Source organism: Mastigoproctus giganteus, chromosome 1, assembly GCF_048544385.1.
Source record: "Mastigoproctus giganteus isolate SK-2022 chromosome 1, ASM4854438v1, whole genome shotgun sequence".
NCBI lineage: Eukaryota > Metazoa > Arthropoda > Arachnida > Uropygi > Thelyphonidae > Mastigoproctus > Mastigoproctus giganteus.
The window spans coordinates 45224163-45245683 of record NC_143575.1 but is presented as its reverse complement, the minus strand read 5'-3'; the positions used below and the strand labels follow the sequence as shown (position 1 = coordinate 45245683).

Genomic DNA, 21521 nt, shown 5'->3' with positions numbered 1-21521 from the left:
GGTCAGAGAATTACCACCGCATATCCCCGGTGCAATATGGCCTTAGTTGCTAATGCTCCTAAAAAAAAACCGAATAACAGCTTGTCTGCATACAACGTACTTTGTATGCCTGTACACCACAGGGGGGTTTGATATTACATAGATGGATAGGCCGAGACTGGGCGAAGATTATTTTGAGTGTTGTTAAATTTAGTGTGTTTGGCGTTCGCGTTGTATATAGATAGAGTAAGAGGGGAGATAGAAGACTGGGGGGGTAAAGATAGAAGTATGGGAGCGATAGAGGAGGTGCCCCCAGTTGGTCAGTAAGGCATGCCCATGCCTCACCAGAGAGGAAAGTGTGTGTGTGGTGGGGGGGGGGAGACAAAGTGTCTCCTTCCCGCCATGGTAGGGTTGGAAAGGAATCGAGTCAGGTGCTCGATTCTGATCCCCACCGAGGCTTGATGGCAGTGAAGCTGCATGTTTCAGGTCCGTGTGGCCCTTTTGTAGATTCAGGGTTCAGTCAGTCACAGAGTTGTAGACCATGTCCTTTTATTCTTGTTGGAGGTATGGAATTTGTTGTGGGAATAGTAGCTCGTCCCATTTTATATTGTTGTTATGTTGCTTGTTCCATTCTTAGTTGCCTTTTGTTACTTGTTCCTCTACCATTTTGGTCTGCGGGTCTTTCTGCATTTGTCACTCCATTTAATTTCCAGTTCTGTTGTTATTTGCTTGTTGGGCCAGTGTGGCTCGGCATCTGTTAAACAGTTTCTGTGCAAATTCAGTGAATGCCATATATGGTACTTTATCGTCCAGGATGATTTGCTCCTGGTCCTTGGGTGAATGTTGTAGTTTTGTCACCAGCTGGCAGCGGATGTTGTCGTATTGGTGGCAGTCAAACATTAGGTGTGACCAAGTTTCTGGATCGCCACAAGTACAATTTGGATTTTCAATTATTCCCAGAGTTGTTAGTTTGGCATTTAAGGCACCATGTCCTGTGAGTAGGTACGTCACAAACAGACCAGGTGCGTACCAAGTTGGTAATTTAGGTTGGAATCTATCTACATTTGGAAATAATTTCTTTGTTATCCGACCTTTGATGGAGACAATCCATCGTGCCTGCCACGCCTGACTGCAGCAAGTGGGTCTGAAGTCTTCTTTTTTCCGCAATGCGGTTATTTCCTGGATCTCTGTTGAAGTCAAGGTGTGTACAAGCATTGCCTTTAGCAAGCTTGTGGAGGATGCCTCTCCTCACCACCTCTAAGTCTAAGGGGAGGGTTCCAGCAATGATTTGCAGAGCGTGTGTGCTCACTGTGCTGCAGGCAAGAGTAGCAGTGAGTGGCATGATTCTGTGTATGGAATCAAGTATTCTTAGGTTTTCAGCTGTACTGGCCTTTTTGTACATATGTTGCAATTGGTAAGAAGGCTGCTTTATAATAAAACATCATCGTTCTCTGTTTCAGTCCCCAGTCTCTTTGGTCAGTTCTGTTTATTAAGGCAGTGCAGTTTCTTATTTTTCTTTTTACGTAGTTTAGTTGCGGTTTGAAGGATAATCGGGTATCCAAGATGACGCCCAGGTATTTGAGCTCTGTGCTGAGCCTTATTGTTCTAATGCCAATTTTAATCTGGGATGGTTTGCAAATGTTCAGTGTTCCCTTTAAGAGTATGGAGTTGGTCTTCGTTGGTGAGATTTGTAGTAAATGGTGTGTAGCCCAGTCTTGGAGAATTTGCACAGTGTGGTTTGCTAGTATTTCCAGTTGTGCCCTGGAGTTAGCTTCTATTGTCAGGATGAGGTTGTCCACAAAGGCTTGTGAGCGGACCCCTTGCAGATCCTTGTTTAGAAACTGGTCCATCAAGAGGTTCCACACTGTTGGTCCAAGTACTGACCCCTGTGGGCACCCTCTGTATATTTTTCTTTCTAATTCTTTGTAGGGAGCTTTTATCTTGATTGTTCTGTCAATGAGATAGCTTTTAAGCACATTGAAGAGGTTGCCAGGACGCTCGGCCACCATAGGGTGTCGAACGCCCCGGCAAAATCAATTGAGATAGCTAGCACGTATTTTTTCTGAGATTCTTGTGCTTGGGCAATTGGGCTTTGGAGTGCATCAACTGTGGATCGACCTGGTTTGAATCCGTACTGGTTTGGTGAGGGTAGGTTTGCCTGCTGGTAGTGGTGATTTATTCTGGATAACAGTAGTCGTTCAAAAAGTTTACTTAGTACTGTGATTAGTGTGATCGGTCTGTAGGAAGATGGCTGTTCTGGTGGTTTGTTTGGATTCTTAATTATTAGTTTAACGTTGACCATTTTCCAATCTTGCGGGTATGCTCCCACTGTCAGGCATAGGTTAAAGAGTTGGAGCAAGAGTTCCGGTTCTATTTCTATGACTTTTTTGATTATTTCCAGCTCCAGGAGGTCCGGACTTAGGCATTTTTTTGCCGCTATATGTGAGGCTGCCAGGAGGAGCTCAACTGTAGTGAATTGCAGTTCTGCATTATCTGTTCTGTACTTATCATTTTTCCTGCAGATCTGGATCTGCTCCTCCGTTTGTGGGTCTTTGTGGTGATGAAAGGTGACATATAGTATATTGTTTATTGATACCTCCCACGAGCAGGTTTCTTCTTCTTGGGGCGTGACAGCGGTTGTAAGCACTTCACCTCTGGGGAGCTTTTTTGTGACAACCTTGCACACAACACCACAGTGGTCAGCATTCCCCGAGTTTGCTACTAGTCTCTCCCAGGTTTCCTTTTTATTTTTTTTATGAGGGCGGTATAAGCATTTTGCACTTCCCTATACAGGTTTCTGAGCGCATCCACCTCTTGCTCAGGCCAAGTTCTTCTTGCCTTTTGGAAGTTTGTCCTTTTGGTCTGGACATTCTTGCGAAGCTGTTGAAGTTCTTGGTTCCACCAAGGTACAGCACCAGGTTTGGGCCATCTCCGTTTGATTGAGGTGTTTGCAGCCACTTATAATTTTGGTGATGGTCTTCTGAAGTTCATCAGGGTTGCCAGCCCTTTTTGATTTCTTGCATCTTTCTGTTTTTGTTGTCTGTGAGGGTTTTCTGGACAGGTCCCAGTTTGCAATGCATAGCGTTGGGGCATTCTTTCTGCTGAAGGTTGTTAATTTAGGTTCCTGTTGAGTTGGAATGTCAGGGCCCTATGGTCTGAAGTGGTCCAGGCATCCTGGACCATCCAGTCTGTGATGTTTCCTGCTATGTTTCGAGTGGCAAGAGAGACATCTATTGTAGCCTCCCAACGGAGGTTGCAAAAAGTTGGCAGCTGGTTTGGTTTATTGAGGACTACTATAGATGAGCTCGTAATAAATTCCTCCAGTCTCTGGCCATTCCTAATACCTTGCCTGTCGGGGAGACTTTATTGCAGTGAAGTCGGGATTTTTAATTAGGATGGTATCATTGCTTGTATTAGTTTGTAGTTGAGGGGATACCCTCTGACTAGTTTGGAGTGGGTATACGGCTCTTGTAATATGATTACATCTGCATTAATTTCATCGGCCTTGAGCCTGACTTGGTTGGCTACGGCCCTTGCCTGTTGTGCATTCAGTTGGATGAATTTGATTTTTGTGGTATTAAAGTGGTTATGGTGTGCTGCCATAATTGATTCTGGCTTGGTTTAAACTCTTGTTTTTGACGTAAATAGGACATTTGTTGTCACGAACTGAGTGTGAAGCATCCAACTTCTGACTCTTACAGTTGGCACATGTTGGTTCTTCATCTTTATTTGGGCAGTCCTTGTAGTCATGGCCTTTGTCGGAGCAGTGACCACAGGTTGGGGTGTTTTGGCTGCAAGTGTGGGTAGTGTGGCCAAACTTGAAGCATCTGTAACATTTTGGAACTACTATATAAAGGTGCCTCCGTAGCCAGGTGATTAGACCAGGGTTCAAGCCCGTCACTACCAAATATGGAGGATGCGGAAAGGTCAGGGAATGACCACCGCATATCCCGGAGCAATATGGCCTTAGTTGCTAATGCTCCTAAAAAAAAAAAAAAAAAACCAAATAACAATAACTACTATATGTTCATGGAATCTATAGCTGCTCCAGTTGATGAAGATCCGTGTTTAATTTGCTAGGATATGCAATGCTGTGGGGCTGAGCTCGACAACCCAGTTCCTTGTGTTTCCTGTCGCCAGTTTGATGACGAATCTAGGCATTATTTGCTCTTTGATGTCGGTTTCTGGTAGGGATCTCTGTAGGTTCCTGGCATATATTTCTGAGGCTAGGTTTTCTGGTGTCATACTGGTATCCAGGCCATAGATTTTTATGGAGGGTCCTTTCCTTTTTGGATCCTCCGCTTTTAACCCTATGTTAGTTATGTTGGGGTTGATTATTATTTCGGCAGCTTCCTCTTTGGTTTCGGTCTCCACGACTATACCCGGGTTCCTGGTTTTCCTTATTGTTTTAATTGTTGACTTTAAATCATTAGCTAGTTCCTATATGAATTGTGTCTTGATACTTTCGCTGCAGGTATCATCATCTGTGGTAAGCAGTCTCAGGACAGCAATGTTGGGGGGTAGGTAGCAGGGTTTTTCTTGATGCTGGTTGGCATTTTATTTTGGGTTTTCCATTGTATTTGGTTGTTTCCTCAGCGTTTCTGCATATGTGGGTGCAAGCTGTAGCATTTTGTTTGCTCCACACTCCATGTAGGCTTGGAGTTTAGCCATCGCTTTCTCGTTGTCAAGATAGGTTTCTGTCAGTAACACTTCTAATTTATTAAATATGGTAACGATATGGGACTGAACTCCACTTGATACTCTATTGGGTAGTCTTTAAATGTAGTTTCTAGTGCCGTTTTGTGGTACACCGTTTTTGCTTGTAGCTTACCTTCTGGTAGGGTGTGGTCCAGAGGTTGATCCTGTGGTCTTTCCTCGTTGTGGTCCTTTTGCGTTGGTTGTAGTATAGATTTACCTGAAATACCTTTGGTATTCATTTTATATGCCGGAGTATATAGCTGAGTAGCCTGGGCATAACATAATGTAGGCACAGCTGGCGTGGGATGAACATCTTCTGATTTACCAGAATTTTGTAAAAGTTTGCCTATTTAAGAATCTTTTTCTTCCAGTTTTGTTTTGAGGCATTCTTTCTCCATAATTACATTAGATAGAATCTGTTTCATGGCAGACCAGATGTTTTGGATATCTGTGGTTACTTGCTTGGTGAGTCTACCACCATCAGATATAATGCCAAATAGAGCAGACCTGAGAGTAAAAACTTGCTGCATATGGACACCAATAACAGGATTCATCAAAGATTGGTCTATAACTTCAGACAAAGCCTCCATAGAAACAACATCCTGATCCACAGGAGGAAGTGGAGGAATCTTCTCCTTAGATGACGACATCGGATCAAGCCTAGAAGTTTGTATCCTGGTTTCTTTACTTATGGCACTTATTCTATTAATAGAGTCTCCATCCTCATCAACTTGAGAAGAAGAAGGCAATGTAGGAAAAGTATCCAACGACTCATTCGGTCGATCCAAATTCGTTATGGTCTTAAAGATTTTAAATTTATATGAATTTTGAGATGTTTTGTAGATTTTTATCCCAATTCTACGGAAAGTTATGAATTTTAAAACTAATTAGGCTTAGCGATCAGAGAACCTTGTGGAAAGTTACATTAGGATAAGTTTTAAGCATTCTTCAAATTAGTCAATTCTAGTGATCGCCATGGCTTCCATAGCTAGAAGGAGCAGGGAGAAAAGCGCCAAGTAGCATGAGAAGAACAATAGCCCAGGTGGATGAGTAATCGCCTTTAGGCATTCAACGGTCAACATTGTTTGTGTCTTTGTCTGATAGTAGGCGGTTAGTGAAATGATTCAATGAGTATCACTGTGCGTATGGAAGTTATACTAAAAATTTAAAATAAAATGTACTTAACTCGCGAGTCTTGATTCTGTTGTCATCTCGATAGCTTCTGGAGACTTTGGACAGCTGCTGTGATATACAGCTAACCTTCGCATAACGCGATATTCAGTTAATGCTATTTGAAAAATTATACCACTTTTCACTTTACACGATGAAAATTTCCAGTTAACGCGATCTCTTTTTTTTAATGCGATAGTCGAAAAAGATTTGAATCGCGCGTTAAGCTTACTGCGAGTCGTACGGTCAATAAACAAACATTTGCCTGCTGCCCGCCTCGGTGTGTTCCATCAACTATCGGAAGAAGACGTGTTTGCCTCCTGCTAATAAAGTCAATGCAGACTTGCATTTAAAAATTCAAAATTTTAAATGAGCCAGATGAAAATGTTACCGCAAAGGTAAAAGAATTAGATGAAATCTTTCGTATCGCATAGAACCTCAAACAAAAGGTTTGATGTTCTCTGCGATATTTATTTCGCCAGGGCCCAGAGAAGATTGTTGTCGGCTATCGGAAATTGATTGATGAAAAGAGAAAGTCAACACTGTTCAAATATTTCCGCAACAGTAATTTCTTCATTGTGTATTTTATGTCAGAGGTTCCCAAAGTTTCTCGGTTCATGGCGCCTTTAATGTCTCAGTAATTTTTTCAAGGCGCACCCAGACCAAAAGAAATACCCAACAGTTTTGTTTACTAGTTAGGTCCAAACAACTTAATAAGAAATGCTGAAACTGTGAACTACCTCGAGCTGGTAGTTCGCGCGGTGTCCGACAGATGTCGAGTATCGCTGTGTTTCCCTCGAAAATTTAAAATATTCCGCGGCGCACAGTTTAAGAACCGCTGTTTTATGCAATAAACATTTAATTCCATAATTATTTTCATTATCTTTTACATTATATTCATTTAAAAAGTTATTTAAAAGGTATTTTTAAAATTCTTTATGGACATTCCAGAAGGTCAAGGACCAATTATAATTTTTCCTATTGGTTATTATATTCGATTAACGCGTTTCCATTTTGCGCGATGCGCTTGCGGGATGAATTAATCACGTAAATCGAGGCCCGCCTGTATTAGTAAGTTGGCAGGTTTCGGTAAACCACTATTTTTGACAATAAAACACAGAGAACAAAAATCACACAACTTACTAGACTGGCCCTCTAGCGGGAATGACAATCCGAAGGCTGCAGGTTCGAATCCCGCATTGGGCTTGGATCAGAGTAAAATGCAAAAACTTTGGGAGGTGCATTATGGCCACAGAAGCTGATGCACTAACAAAAAAAAAAAAAAAATCATTCGTGGCAGTGTAAGAATGAAAAGACATGAGGATAATTGTACAGTCAGATATGAAGTTCTCTGAGCAGGGCAGGCAGGTTGCTAGGACAATGCTCATGGGGTTTTGTCAACTATGTATAGCAATTTTACCAACAGGGTTAATGAGATGATTATTCCATTTTATATGGCAATGGTTAGATTACATCTTGAGTGCTGCCTACAGGTCTGGAAGCCTCGTTTTGCAAAGAATGCAGATGTAGTGGAATGGGTGCAGTGAAGTGCAACAAGATTGGTGAGGGGAGCAAACTCCTTTTACCAGGTAAGGCTTGAATTTTGCAAATTGTAGCATCTGGAAACATCTTAATCAGGTTGGATGTGTGGATATTAGGTACTGTGAGGAGATCTGATTTAGATGTTCAAAGCCTTGAACGTGGTTTGTGTAAGCTCAATACTACTGGAATCCTTCCTCTTGCGCACACATGAGGATTCCCAAAAGTTAAATTGAGTTTGGAATTGTTGAAATTTTCTTTCAGCAGAGGGTGGTTGATTGTTAGAATAAACTTCCATTCAGTGTTGTTGTGTGAATAAATTCAAGGAAGAACTAGATAAGCTGCTAGAGGAGGATAGGTGAAATGGTGGTGTTGGCTTTTCTCTTTTTTTTTTTTTTTTTGCTGCTGCTGCTGTATAAGTATGCTTTCTTGCATCATTTGTTACTAATACTAATTAGCATTAATAATGGCAAATAATGCAGGAAAGCAAGTTTATACACCATCAGCCAAAAAAAAAGGAAAGAAAAACCCACTTCCCATTTCACCTATTCATTGCCTCCAATAGTTTGTCCAGTTCTTCCTTGAATTTATTTAATCTATCAACTTCTGCAACCATTTGTCCTCAATTTGAAATTGTACCCCCTGATGTGTGTAGTCTCAGCAAGAGGAAGAATTCCATCAGCATTGAGCTTGTTTAATCCATTCAGTGCCTTAAACATCTCAATCAGATCACCTCGCAGGTACCTAGTCTTCAGATGCTGCAGTTTGCGGAACTGAAGCCTTTCTTGATAAGAGCACCCTTTGTGAAGGGCAATGAGATTGGTGAAGGGAACCATCACCAATCTCATTGCCCTTCTCTGTACTCATTCCAACAGCTCTTTATCGTTCCTCAGCGCTGGATTTCCCATTAGGCACCATAGGCACAGTGCCTAGGACCTACGAAATTTTTAGGGCCCTACGAAGGAAGGGAAAAATTTAAGAAAAAAAAAAATTCTTTACTCTTTTCATTGTGACTAATGAAAAACGAGCTAAGAAAACATGTGTGCAATCAACTCTAGGAGCTTCAATTCAATACGCATATGCTATCTAGCGACTGTTCTTGGAACTAGAAGAATCGAAATGATGGTCATTCCATCAATTGAGATGGTTTATCATTTATTATAGTTGAAACTTGAGTCATGTTAATTGACGTGATTCACAGCCAAAGTGTTAAATAGAAGAAAAATTTTACCCCTTTCTCTAGCACATTTTGGAATAAAAGTGCCTAGGGCCTATGAACTCCAAAATCTAACCCTGTCCTTCATAAAAAGGGGCCTCCAGATCTGTATGTGGTACTCAAGGTGTGGCATGACCATTGCCTTATACAGTGGGATGATCATTTCCTTATCGCTGCTAGAAAAATTCTTGTATATCAATTGACAAAATTATGTGAGCTGTTCTGTGACAGCCTGACTGCATTGCTCAGGGAGCTTCATATCCGACTGCACAATAAATCCCAGGTATTTTTCATTTTCCACTGTCTTGAGTGTAGTACCACACAATTCGTATGTTACTCTTGGGTGACTGCTTCCGATATGTGGGACTTTGCATTTATTAATGTTAATGTCAATTGCCATTGCTCAGCCCATCTGCCTAATTTTTCTAGATGCTGTTCCAGCAGCATGTTGTCATTCTTGTGATTAACCACCCTGTCAACCTTTGTATCATTTGTAAACTTGGCCATTTAGCCTGATATGCCTTCATTAATATAATTGTTAAATATAGAAAATAATGATGGGTCTAACACCAAACCCTGGGGACTCCACTAATAACATTAGTCCAGGAGCAAAATCCATTGATTCTAATCAATGTGATAATTATCACTTTCTCTTCTCCCACTCAACCATCTCTTTATCCATAGCAGTAACTTGCCCTTAATGCAACACTGCTCCAATTTGTACAGCGGTCTTTTATGTGCAACAGTATCGAAGGCTGTCCTGAAATCAAAGTATATGATATCAAAATTGTTTTTTGCATCCAGTTCCTTTGTGACCATGTCGTAGGCACAATCTTCTCTGACCAATCAAATTGGTCATTCTTTATCTGAAATATAATTGTAGGCTTGTCTAGATTATCATGCAGTACTTATTTTACCAGTCATTCCAATATTTTCCCTGGAACAGAAGTTAAAAATCCAGGTCTGTAATTACTTGTGGCACCATTTGATCCCCTTTGTGGATATGTTCACACATATCCAGTGCACAGGGTTCTCCCCAGAATCAGATTGCTTACTTTCTTTGCTGCTTCCTTTAATATAATTGGGTAGATCCCATCCACCCCAGTTGCCTTTCTTGTTTAACTTCAACAATTTCTCTTCCATATTCCTCTAAGTCAGGGGTGTTAAAGTCATTTGGGCCATGGTGCATTTCCGTATTAGCGTACCTCGTGCGGGCTGCACACGACCTACAAACCTTACCATTGCTAAGCCTAAAGATGATTTTTAATTTACCAGTTGTTGATTGATAGTTGCAGCTGAGAATGCACTAATAACTAATTGAAAGGAAATAAAAATCTGAATAAACAACAGAACGAATAATGAAAAGCAAGTTTATTCCGGATAATACAATATTTCAACGAGGAAATATAAATGAAATTAGGTAATCTAGGCTTTTTTTTTTTTTTGCCACATACTATCAAAGATTGAGAAGACACAACCTTCATTAAGGAAGAAAAATTGGTGTCAGTTAGCCGTGATCTGTGGGCTGTTTTGTTAGTTTTCATATGTGAAAACAGTTGTTCACATAAATATGTGCTCCCAAAGTAACAGAATTTGTGCAGCAAACTTTATCTCTGGGTATTTTTGCCCTAAATACCAATAGATTTTTGGGATCCCAACTTCTTGGTATTTCTCTTTTAAAATTGAGTCATCGATTTGTTCCATTTGCTGATCAGTTAGTTCCATTTGAATGGAAATGGTAGCTCTCTCAACATTAAAAGAAAATGGACCCGTGAAAGAGAAAAATCTTCTTGGTGCCCCTTAAAATCTTTAAAGCACCTATCAAATTTGTCTTTAATCTTTTCTATTTTGTCACAATATTTTGAAAAGGTATAACTTTGACTCTGATTTTTCAATTGTTCACACATAGAAAAGTAAGTCAGAGTACCCTCTTTTAATTGATTTTATCATACAATCAACTTTTTTTGAAAACTAGCCAGTGCATCATGCATGTCTGTTATAAACTGATCTTTTCCTTGTAGTTTTATGTTTAGATCATTTAAGTGACCTGTAATATATACTAGGAAGGCCATATCTTGTACCCAAGACTAATCCTTCAGAAGCAATACATCCTGACCTTTCATTTCTAGGAACAGTATTATTTCTTCCAAAAATAAAAAAAAACCTCTTTAGTACATTGTGGCAAGACAACCAACGAACCTCTGTATAGTACTACGACCCTTCAAATTCACTTTCCAAATCCTTAAGGAGAGCAAACTGGCAGAGATTCAGTCCTCTGGACCGAATGAAGTTCACAGTTCTGGCCACTGTCTTCAGCACATAGTCCATTTTCAGTATTTTTGAACACAGAACCTGCTGATGAATAATGCAATGGAAAGATAGCAGTTTTGTTTGTCAGGATCAGTTTTGCTTCTAGTGTTGTCTTTCAGTTTTGCTTCTAGTGTTTATACAAATCCTTTGACTTTGCCTGTCATTGCTGGAGCACCATTGGTAGTCACAACCATGAGTCTTCTGAGAGGAAACTTGTATTTCTCTAGAATGCTCCATACTGTGTCACAAGTGGCTTCCCCAGTAGTAGTTCCATGGATGGGAATCATTTCCAAAAACTCTTCAGTTACTTTCAAATTGTCATCGCAGGCTTGAAGAAACAGTGCAACTTGCGCCATGTCTTGAATATCATTGCTTTTGTCAAGTGCGATTGAAACATTGTGAATGCTCCTGCAGTTGTTCATGCAAGTTGTCTGCTATCTCTGTTATCCTTTCAGCCACTGTTTCTTGACAACGAAATTTCTTGGAACACTCACATTTCTGGGACAGACGTTTTTAGCCACTTTTATCATGCATTCTGTAAATAGCTGATTTCATAACTGGCTTTCACTACCGATTCACTGCCTTCATTAATTTTTTAATTACATTTTGCTGCCTTTGAAGTGAGTTCTTCAAATCCTTTAGTTTTTCTTCTCTGAATTTACCCTCGAAGCAGGAAAATTTTTTCTTTGTAAATAATATCATAGTGTCATTTAATATTGTATTCTTTCACAACACTAATCGATTCATTGGAATAATACACACAGTTTTACCTTTTACCTCTGTGCAAAAGTAACTCAATTCCCATCTTTCTTAGAATTTCTTCCCTCATCAACAACCTTTCTTTTTCTTGTTGGCTTAAAGTGATGTCACGTCGGAATCACGTATATATAAGTCACAACACAAAACTCTTTGCTTACTGACTTTATTAAATAGAAATGGCAACACAAATATTAACTCACTCGCATTACAATATAACCTACTCGAATAGTATGAAAGTCACAGTAAAACTAACTGTCAGTGTGCGAAACGATCGATTGGAAAATTGTGGAAATTGCTCATTCACAGAAAGCAGTAGACATCAGTGGAAAGTGGTAGAAATGCATTTTAGAAACATCATTATTTTCCCTGGAGGTGTCGCAGGCTGCAAAAAAAAACCTGTTGTGGGCCACCAGTTTAACACCCCTGCTCTAAGTTATCACAAAATCATTTAGCTCTCTGTTACAGTTTGATAAACTGCTAGCATCCCCATCCCTATAGGATTCCTTTTGTGCAAATGTAGATGCAAAATACTCATTTACTTTGTCACCAACCTCATCAGTATCATCAACAGTTGAACATCAATATCAAATGGACCAATTAGATTCATCCCTTTCCTTCTAGTGTTTGTATAAATAAAGAAGTCTTTGCTGATTTTCTTTGCATCCTTCACCAAAGATATCTCATAATCTGCCTTCACTTGCCTGACCTCCTTTGTGAATTGATTACAGGCTAGTTTATATCTACCATAGGCTTCTGTGTCGTCTGATAATTTATATTCATCCCATGCATTTTTCTTCTCTGCCACCAGTGTCATCAGTTAATCTGACATCCAATTAGGCCTATATCTTGGAAAGTATTTTAGTTGGTATGAAAAAGCCTAGTAGCTTCTGTGATTAATTCCTTGATTGCTTCCCATTTAGAATTTGCTAATGATAACGTCATCAGTTGGTCCTTCTGTATAGAATTTAAAAACTGTCTGAGACCACCATAATCACCTTTACGAATGCAAAAACTCTTCCCTTTACCTTTAATGGTAGTTACATCTTTAAGTAAATCCCAAATCAATACACTGTGAGCACTGCCACCTAGTGCTTCTTTTGTCTGCAAATTCCTAATGCATGAATAATCACTGCTGTTAATCAGATCAAGAGTATTTAGTCTCTTTTGTTGCCTATCTTAGATGCTGCTGTAGAAAATCCCCAGAAGTGTTGCTAATCTGTGAGTGACCAACCCACAAGTTCCAGTCTATATCTGGAAAGTTAAAATCCCCCATTATAAGATAATTTGATTTTCTGGCCCACTCTATTTCTTTTTACAGTTGTTCGTTGTACTTATTATTGTCATTAGGCCTATAAAACACTCCTATTCTCATTTTTGCTTTTCCAGTGCTTATGTCACACCAAACTGATTCAAAACTGACTTTGCACTGACCACTCATTAACTGGATGCACTGCATTAGATTTTGTGTGCTTTTTTAACTGAGAACATAACCCTTCTTCCCCCCCCCAAACACACACATTTCTAGCATATTTGTTTTTTCTGTATATGCAGTTTTTGGGGAGTCCCCTGGTGCCACTTGACAATAAACATTTTTTTCTTTCTGTATACATTGTAATCCCATAATAAAATTCTGCATCCCTTCTGATGTCAGTAAATAAAGTGATTCCTAAATAGTTTGAATTCACCTGAGATTCCTTTAAGAAACTGTCTGTTACTTGATGTTTATAATATCTTTTATTGTGTAGGCCTTGAAATCTCAAGTAAAAAGGTTATTAAAACCCATAAGTTGGTGCATTGGATTATTTTATACTCCAAAAAAGTTTTAAAAATTAAAACATCTGTTAAAGAGATGGCATTGTGAATTTTAGTATTCCCTCATTATTGCTTTGACTTTTCATCTCCATCATTGATTTCATTAGAATTAGAGAATAGAAGTAAAGATGAACAATCTGTATGTATTGGTGTCTAAAATAAGCCACAGACACAGTCAGAAATTTTTTTCTGCAATCTTTTGGGCCCAAACGACTTATTTTTGAGCAAAGGATGCTGCTGAGTTCTGTTACAATCATCAGAATAAACTCAAGGTGACTGCCAGATGGTCTGTGTGAGAAATAAAGGTGAAGTAGAAAAAGAAAGTGAATATAGATTTATTATATTCTTTTGCCAAAACTATCCATCCATTGTGACAGAATGTGTTCATGTAGTCTTCTGGTCATGTTATTTTAATAATAATTGTAAATAAATTTTATATAAAATAATTATTTCTATTAGAATTACATTGGTGTGAATTTTAGCATTCCCCCATTATAGTACAGGCAACTCTTGTATAACACACAGTACTTCTGCAACATGGTTTCGCTCTAACATGATTGTTAAATTGCAGCAATCCTCTCACAACACTACTTATATAAATACAGTACATTTGCTCTAACATGATTAGAGAATTGTGGCAAGCCTCGCATAACACGGTATTTTTGAGCTTTTGTTTGGGGGAAACCTTGCTATGTTGGATGTCATTTTTCAATATTTCCATTCTCTTTTGTGAATCCCCACTGTTGACTCACTACTGGCTATGCAAAAAAAAAAAAAAAAAAAAACAAACCACCATTGGGAAATCCCTGTGTTTGGTTTTTGTGCTATTGAACTTGTGCTTGTTTGAGACCATAAAAAATTGACTTCGAAGCATGCAGTTCATGACATTTAAGGCTTTTTTAAAGTTATTTTGGTTTTATATGATCATTTATAAATTTTTCAGCGTATTACTAAACTTTTTTCTTAAGAACCGTATGTGAATAATTTCTTTGTTGCAAATTAAATTCCAGTCCTAAATTATGCCTATGGAAAGTAAAAAAGCACCGCTCCAAAGACATCACATGTGATGCATCTTTCTCGCATCACATACCTCTACTACTACGTTTTTCAATTGTGGACTGTATCGAAATCATAGCTTCATCGCTCAACGAAGTAAAACCATTAACATTAAATGCGTGTTGGAAAAATGTATGGCCAGAGTCAGTTCATTCAGGCAACATGTTCGAACCAGCAGAAAACAGAATCAGTGCAGTAGTAGAATTTGCTAAGTCAGTAGGAGGGGAAGGTTTTTGTGACATGACTACTGAAGACGTTAAAGAATTACTGGTATAAAAAAGGCTGGCATAGCAGATTTGGCAGAAATGGCATCGGAGGTAAACCAAATCAATTCAGAGGATAATAGCATGGATGAAAATTCTGAAGTTCCAAATTTTACACTGAAAAGCATACAGGATGATGTAAGAGCAAAATGATGTATTTTGATCTTATATTTTGTCAAAATTATGAAAAAAAATTTAAAGATTTAAAAAAATATATAAAGATTTTCAATTTTAAAAGATTTCTTGTCTGTTTTTACTATAAACTGATTGGTGAATGAAAAATACTCTGCAACTGATATTGAAAAGGTTTGTGTCTGCTTTTCTCTCAATGATTTGTATGTTGGAAAGGGACTGCATGTGCCTGTGAAATTGGATGAATATTTGGTGGACATTTACTTCTATCTAGAAAGAAGTGCTAAAAGGAAAGATAAATTTAAATGATTTAAATTAATGTATGCTACTGAATTAAAAAAGATTTTGAAGAATTTATATTCATATTGGTAAATGTTTAACTGGACTGATAGAAGAGTAGCAACCTCTGATAAGCTTATTTAAAGAACAAGTTAGAAGGGTGAGAAAAGCCATATTAGCACTTTTCAGAGATACCAAATTGAAAAATGCAAAAAATAAATGTAAGAACAAAATGTACATAATATGTATCTAATATGTACCTTTTGTTCTTACTGAAAATGTCCCTTTCCTCTTTCTTAAGGTTTTTCATTTTCCAGGTTTTTTTCAAAGTCAAAAATTTGCAGGATATATCTCAACTACTGTTTTCTGAACTTCACACAAAATTCTGTTGATGCCCCTTGTCTTAAAACATGAAATATAATTCACAGCAACATTTAAAAATATTTTTAACTGTTGTTTGTTGCACTAATAGTTGACTGGTGCTAACTAAAGATTATTGCACTACTTGATCACCAAATATTGTGCAACAACATATATGTACCATACCAGTCAAGACTGTTACAGATGAGCAGGGTTGCCACTCATCACTGTTTTTCAAACAGTAAGTTTAATAAGTAACAAAAGTATAATTTGAATGTTAAAATATTACCCAACAAAGAAAAGTTGGCTCAATGCCAAATATTCAGCATGTGTTTTGTTGATCCTTTTGAAAGGTTTTACGTCCAGTTCTAGTTTCGGGCTTTCTCAATTGCCTGCCCGACCACAGTAATATAACCAAGAAAATTTGTACATTGGAACATGAACAACTTGAAGATACAAAATGCATGGGTGATCTGGTGGATGACAGTCATTATAACAGGCAAAGTATTGTGTTGGAACCTTCTGCACAAAGAGCCCTGTTAAATCTAAAGGTCAGTACAGAGTAATGACCACTTGGAATGCAGTACTCAAGGAGGACTTATTATTTTCTTTGGCATTCACATTACTGAAGTGTATATATATATATATATATATATATATATATATATATATATATATAGCACGTGGTTGAAGAGTTAAAACTTCAAGTGTTTGATGGTAGATCCCTGGCCCAGCTCCACATGCCAGGGATGGTAACTAGTTTGTTTCAGCTTGCTGGAGTGGACTAGGTGAAGTGGCCAGTCATAGAACAACAACATAACCCAGCACTACACTATGGTACATATATACCACTACATTGATTGGCCTCTATCTGTACAGTACTACACATAATAATGTGGAGTTGCCATACTTTGGCTGGGGCTACATACACCAATAAATAAATACACATCCCCTCCCTTCCCCAAAATGCAACTGTAATTCTAGAACATAATTTCTGATCCTTTTAAAAATTTCAGTCCTTTGAATAAATTCAATAAATAATATCAGTAGGTTATCCCAATTTCCCTGTGCACCCATCTCCCCATAAGCAGTACTGCTCCACTGATTCTATATTAGTTATTATCACATTAACTTCATATAGTGAAGGACAATATAAAAGTTTTTTTTAATATCTGAGGTACTTTATATAATTGCATGTGTTTGAAATGTAATGCAATTCATATATTTCCTAACATGTTTTGCTTTTCAAATATAGGAACCCTGTGTTCATTTCTTAGATCATTTTTTATTGGAAATTGAAAATGTTGGTTATCATTGTTTGTTGGGTTGTACTAATCCTATTTTTTTAAATCGTGCATGTTTAAAGAAAATAAATTTTTTTTTTGATATAATTTAGCAGGTGGATTTAATACTCCAGCATCAACAGTTGGTGGTTTTGGACTTGGTATTTCTGCTCCAACTACATCTACTGGCGCAATTGGTCTAGGTGGCATTGATCATACACAAACTACAGTTGCATCTACAGGTAAGTGAAATTTGCAGTTTGTATATAATTTTTATTATTTTCAGTTTCATGAAAATAGAATGAAATTTTGTGATCCATTAAGTACCTCAGCACTTGGTATTTTTAATTATAAAAATGGAATAATAATACAGTGCCACCTCTATATAACATGCCTCTTCATACTGAAGTTTCGGATATACTGTGGGTATTATCACATCCCACAAAACGAATTATGAAAAAAAAAAGTAGTGTGTTCAAAGAACTAGCAATCTCATATTGCAGACTGGAAAAAGTGAATACAGTATATACCCTTATATACTGTACATCCTATTATCATATTTCCAGGATGGGAAATAAGCTAAAAATTGGCTGTATATTTGCTTTTATATATTCAGTTACAGAGTAATTTTTTGTAATTAACTGGACTCGTCAGAGTTTAGTTACTGTAGATACCTAGTTTCTCCTCTCAGCTAGAGATGTAGTAAAAAAGTGTATTAGTGGAATGCTAATTAGAAACTGCTACCTCTAGAGCAGGAGTAGTCAACTTAATTTGTGCTACGATCTACTTTTTTTTCTTTAAAATGTGCCGCGATCTACCATCTCACGAATTTAAACAAAAAACAATTGAAAATTGTTTATAAATTTTAAAATTCAATACAATTCAGAATTCTTATTTTAAATCCATGCATATTTGAAATTTTAATTTATGCAAAGTTTGTGTGTTCGTGTCATCTGCCAAGCTTTCAAAATCAGGGATATACTCTGATAAGGCCAATCGTAAAGAATCTTCTGTATGCAAGTCCGTAAGAGTAGATCGATTCTTCGTCTTTGTTTGTTTCAAATATGAAAAGGCCGATTCATATAGATATGTGGAACCAAAACAGGAATTTCAAAAGTTGACAGCATTTTTTTACATTTGGGTACTTCTCTTGTCAACCATATTTCCAAAAGTCTTTTTCTGATTGTCTGGCTTTTAGGAAGATATTGTTTCGCAATGTAATAATATCATTTTCAAGTAATATTTTCTCCATGTGAAAAATCTCAGCGATTTTTTTTTTTTTTTTTTTTTTTCCTGCAATTTGTTTTGTATCTAAGTTGACATTAAATGGATAAGAAATATATTGAACAAGGTTTCTTCAATTGTTTCAAAATCACCGAATCTGGTTTCAAAATCATCAACAACTTTCTCAATTTCAGAAACATATTTCTCACTATTAAATTCAAAAACAGGATATCACATCTGGTGAGTACGGGCTTGGCACACCCAGGGTCCTGAGCTGGATATCATCTTTCTTGGTAAGGCACCTCTGTAGCCAGGTGGGAAGGAGCAGCAGTGCGTAGCACACGCTTCTTGATTAGACTGGGGTTCGAGCCCATCACCACCAAATACGGAGGATGCGGAAAGGTCAGGGAATGACCACCGCATATCCCACAGCAATATGGCCTTAGTTGCTAATGCTCCAAATAACTAACTATCTTTCTTGGTGATTTCCTTCTCTCTCTCTCGGTAAATTTTTTTTTTTTTTGGCTGGTGCAGCATAAGCCTGAGGCTTCCTTGCACCATACAGCTGATAATAATATTTCTGCAAACGATCTTGCATATTTGCAGAATGGTCAAATTTTTTTCTTTGGGATCCTTAACCATTGCCAAAAACTGATATTTATATGCAGAAATACTACTAATCGTATCATCAACATTTTTATTTTTTTATTTGTAATTCCGAATTCAGATCACTTAATTTACTGGTAAAATCTGCCAAAAAAGCCAGATCACACAACTACTCCATATATCGTAGCTGCTGATAATCATCTCCCCTCTGATCAACAATTTTTTTTAATTTCATTGAGTAAATTTCGAATTCTCTGTAGAAACTTACTCCGATTCATCCACCTCACATCTGTGTGTAATACAGTAATACCCCGAAGTTACGCGATAGGTGGGTCCGACGAAAATCGCGTAAGTCGAATTCGCGTAAGTCGGGGTACAACTTTGCATATAAATACATATAAATTTTGCTTAATTGGGACCAAGGACTAACAAAAACACTAGTTTAGAAGAAAAATATTAATAAAATTGCAGTTCTTTATACATATTAATACAAAATATGTATTAAAAAAACAAATGACTTACGTTAAAAAGTTATTTCGATGTCGATGGCTTCATAAAATCTAACAAATTCGTCTGACGACACAGCGCGTTCTTTTTTTCACGCAGAATTTCTTCGTAGCAAGCTAATAATTTTTTTATTCCTTGCTTTGTAGCTATAACGCGTTCTTCGTTGGAGTCTATGTTTTCTAAAATTTTTAAGCCCTTTACAATTGAGCCCTTTTCAATTTTCAACCTGTCAAGTTTGCAATTGTCATGTGCTTTTCGCCGTTGCTTCATTTAGGCCTGTAGTACGTGCAATATCACATGGTCTTTCATTTCGCTCAAAGCGTTTCACAATTTCATATTTTTTTTCTCTATCGACAGAGGCGGACTGGCAATAAGCCTTACCGGGGAAACCCCGGTGGGCCAGTGTGATTTTGGCCATAAACCATAGTATGAGGCCACTATAAATTTTCCCGGGTAAGAATTTTTGACCCAGTCCGCCTCTGTTTATCGATAATTGCTTTTCTTTTTCTCTCTGAATCTGCAGTGTCTTCACCAGGACGCTTCCTTTTTATTTTTAGGGAATAAAGCAACAATTACAAAACGAGGAGGCACGCTTGATACGCATAAACAAAGCTGCGCGCATGTAGCAACTGAATAAACAACACCATAAAGGCAGAGATACACTATTAACACCTCACATTTCTAGGGGTTACTACCATAAAACAATAAAAATCCAGTTGCGTTTCTGCTAGTGGAATCTGTTATAAACTGGTAGTAAACTCGATCTAATTGCATTTGCGATTATACCGATTGCTGGAATTGTGTTGGTTTTTACGTTATTATGGTGAAAGTGTGTTTCCCCTTCACTGATATAAAAAACATAAAAGCAGCAAAGTTGAATTTTGTTCATCTTTCGCTCTCATTCTCTGCCGTCGCACCGTATATCGATAACATATGAAAAACGACCTTGAAGATAGTGGGCGGCAGCGTTGCCAAACGAAAAAATCAGGAACCGCGTAACTCCGAGTTCGTGTAAGTCGGGGTAGCGTAAGTCGGGGTATTACTGTATCAGATCTGGTTCATTTTCATATAGTTGCATTTTGAAATGTCTCCTTTGAAGAGATTGTCCTCTAATGGAATTCACAACTTTGAAAGCTATATCCATAACACTTTTAGAATTTAATCTTTTGCTGGCTAACATGTGTTGGTGGATGATATAGTGGTAACTCAAAAAATCTGGGAATTCATCATCCTTTTGGCACAATGCGATGAATCCGTTAAGATGCCCCTTATTGCTTTAGCTCCATCTGTTGTTACTGATACGAGCTTAAATAGTGATAATTTAATTATTTCAATAAAATTTTTGAATGCATTAAATATATCAAGACCTCTAGTTCTTTCTTTTAATGAAACCATACCCACAGTTCTTCTCTAGTGCCAGAATCATCGAAAACCTTACGAATAAAAATGAGCAATTGAGCTGTTTCACTGACGACTGTAGATTCATCCAGTTGTAAAGAAAAGGACACACAATTAGTAATATCAGCATGCAATTGTTCACTCGCATCGTTACTCATTTTTTAATGCGTCGCATCACAGTATTTCGAGATAATTGCAGATCTTGAAGAGCACTTTTAATTTCATTTTTGTTCTTAAAATTTTCAAAAAGAGAATCTGTTATTTCTAAAAATGCATCTTTGATGAACTGATCATCAGAAAATGGTTTCCTTTTTTTGCAAGATGACTCACTTTAAATGATGCTACTGTTACTGCTTTAGATTGTAAATTAGGTGTCATGAAGAAATTTTGTTGTGCGAATAATTTGGATTTAAGTTATTTTATTTTTTCTAAGGTCACTATTAGGCGGAAAATTCGATTGGCATTTACCTCAGAGTGCATTGAAGTGCCTTTTTAAATTTTCTTTTTTGAGTATAGCCACGGAAGCATTGCAAATCAAACAACAACATTTTTCTTTTATCATTACAAAAAAGTATTCTAGTTCCCACTCTTGATGAAAATTATATGTTTTACTTGTTTTTCGTAGTATTCATTTTAAATCAAAGGTTATTAAATTAACAGTATAAGTACTGTCCAGTTATTAATATTAAGTAAGTTAAATAAGAATTCGACACATACACTATTCTCTCCACAACGTAACTGGGTGAATTTTCACAAGAGAAAGCCTAGTGGCTGCGCGGCAAGAGTAGTCATTGGTTCAATGAATTTGTATTAAGCGTATGCAGTGGGACGGATAATAATAACAACATTTAGATTTTGACTAATCTATTTTTTGTATATTTAAAATTCGCCGTGACGTGATCGACTGCAATTAAAGCCGCAATCGACTTG

General features: G+C 37.5%; 1 protein-coding gene across 2 annotated transcripts in view; it reads left to right on the top strand.

The window, feature by feature from the left end:
• Positions 1-21521, top strand: part of Nup58 (nuclear pore complex protein Nup58) — a 177716-nt gene that overhangs the window by 37691 nt on the left and 118504 nt on the right. For both annotated transcript variants that reach the window (XM_090379882.1, XM_090379892.1), the window contains exon 3: positions 16970-17098. In XM_090379882.1, coding sequence (XP_090236008.1) covers positions 16970-17098 — 129 coding nt within the window. The remainder of the gene's footprint in view (positions 1-16969; positions 17099-21521) is intronic.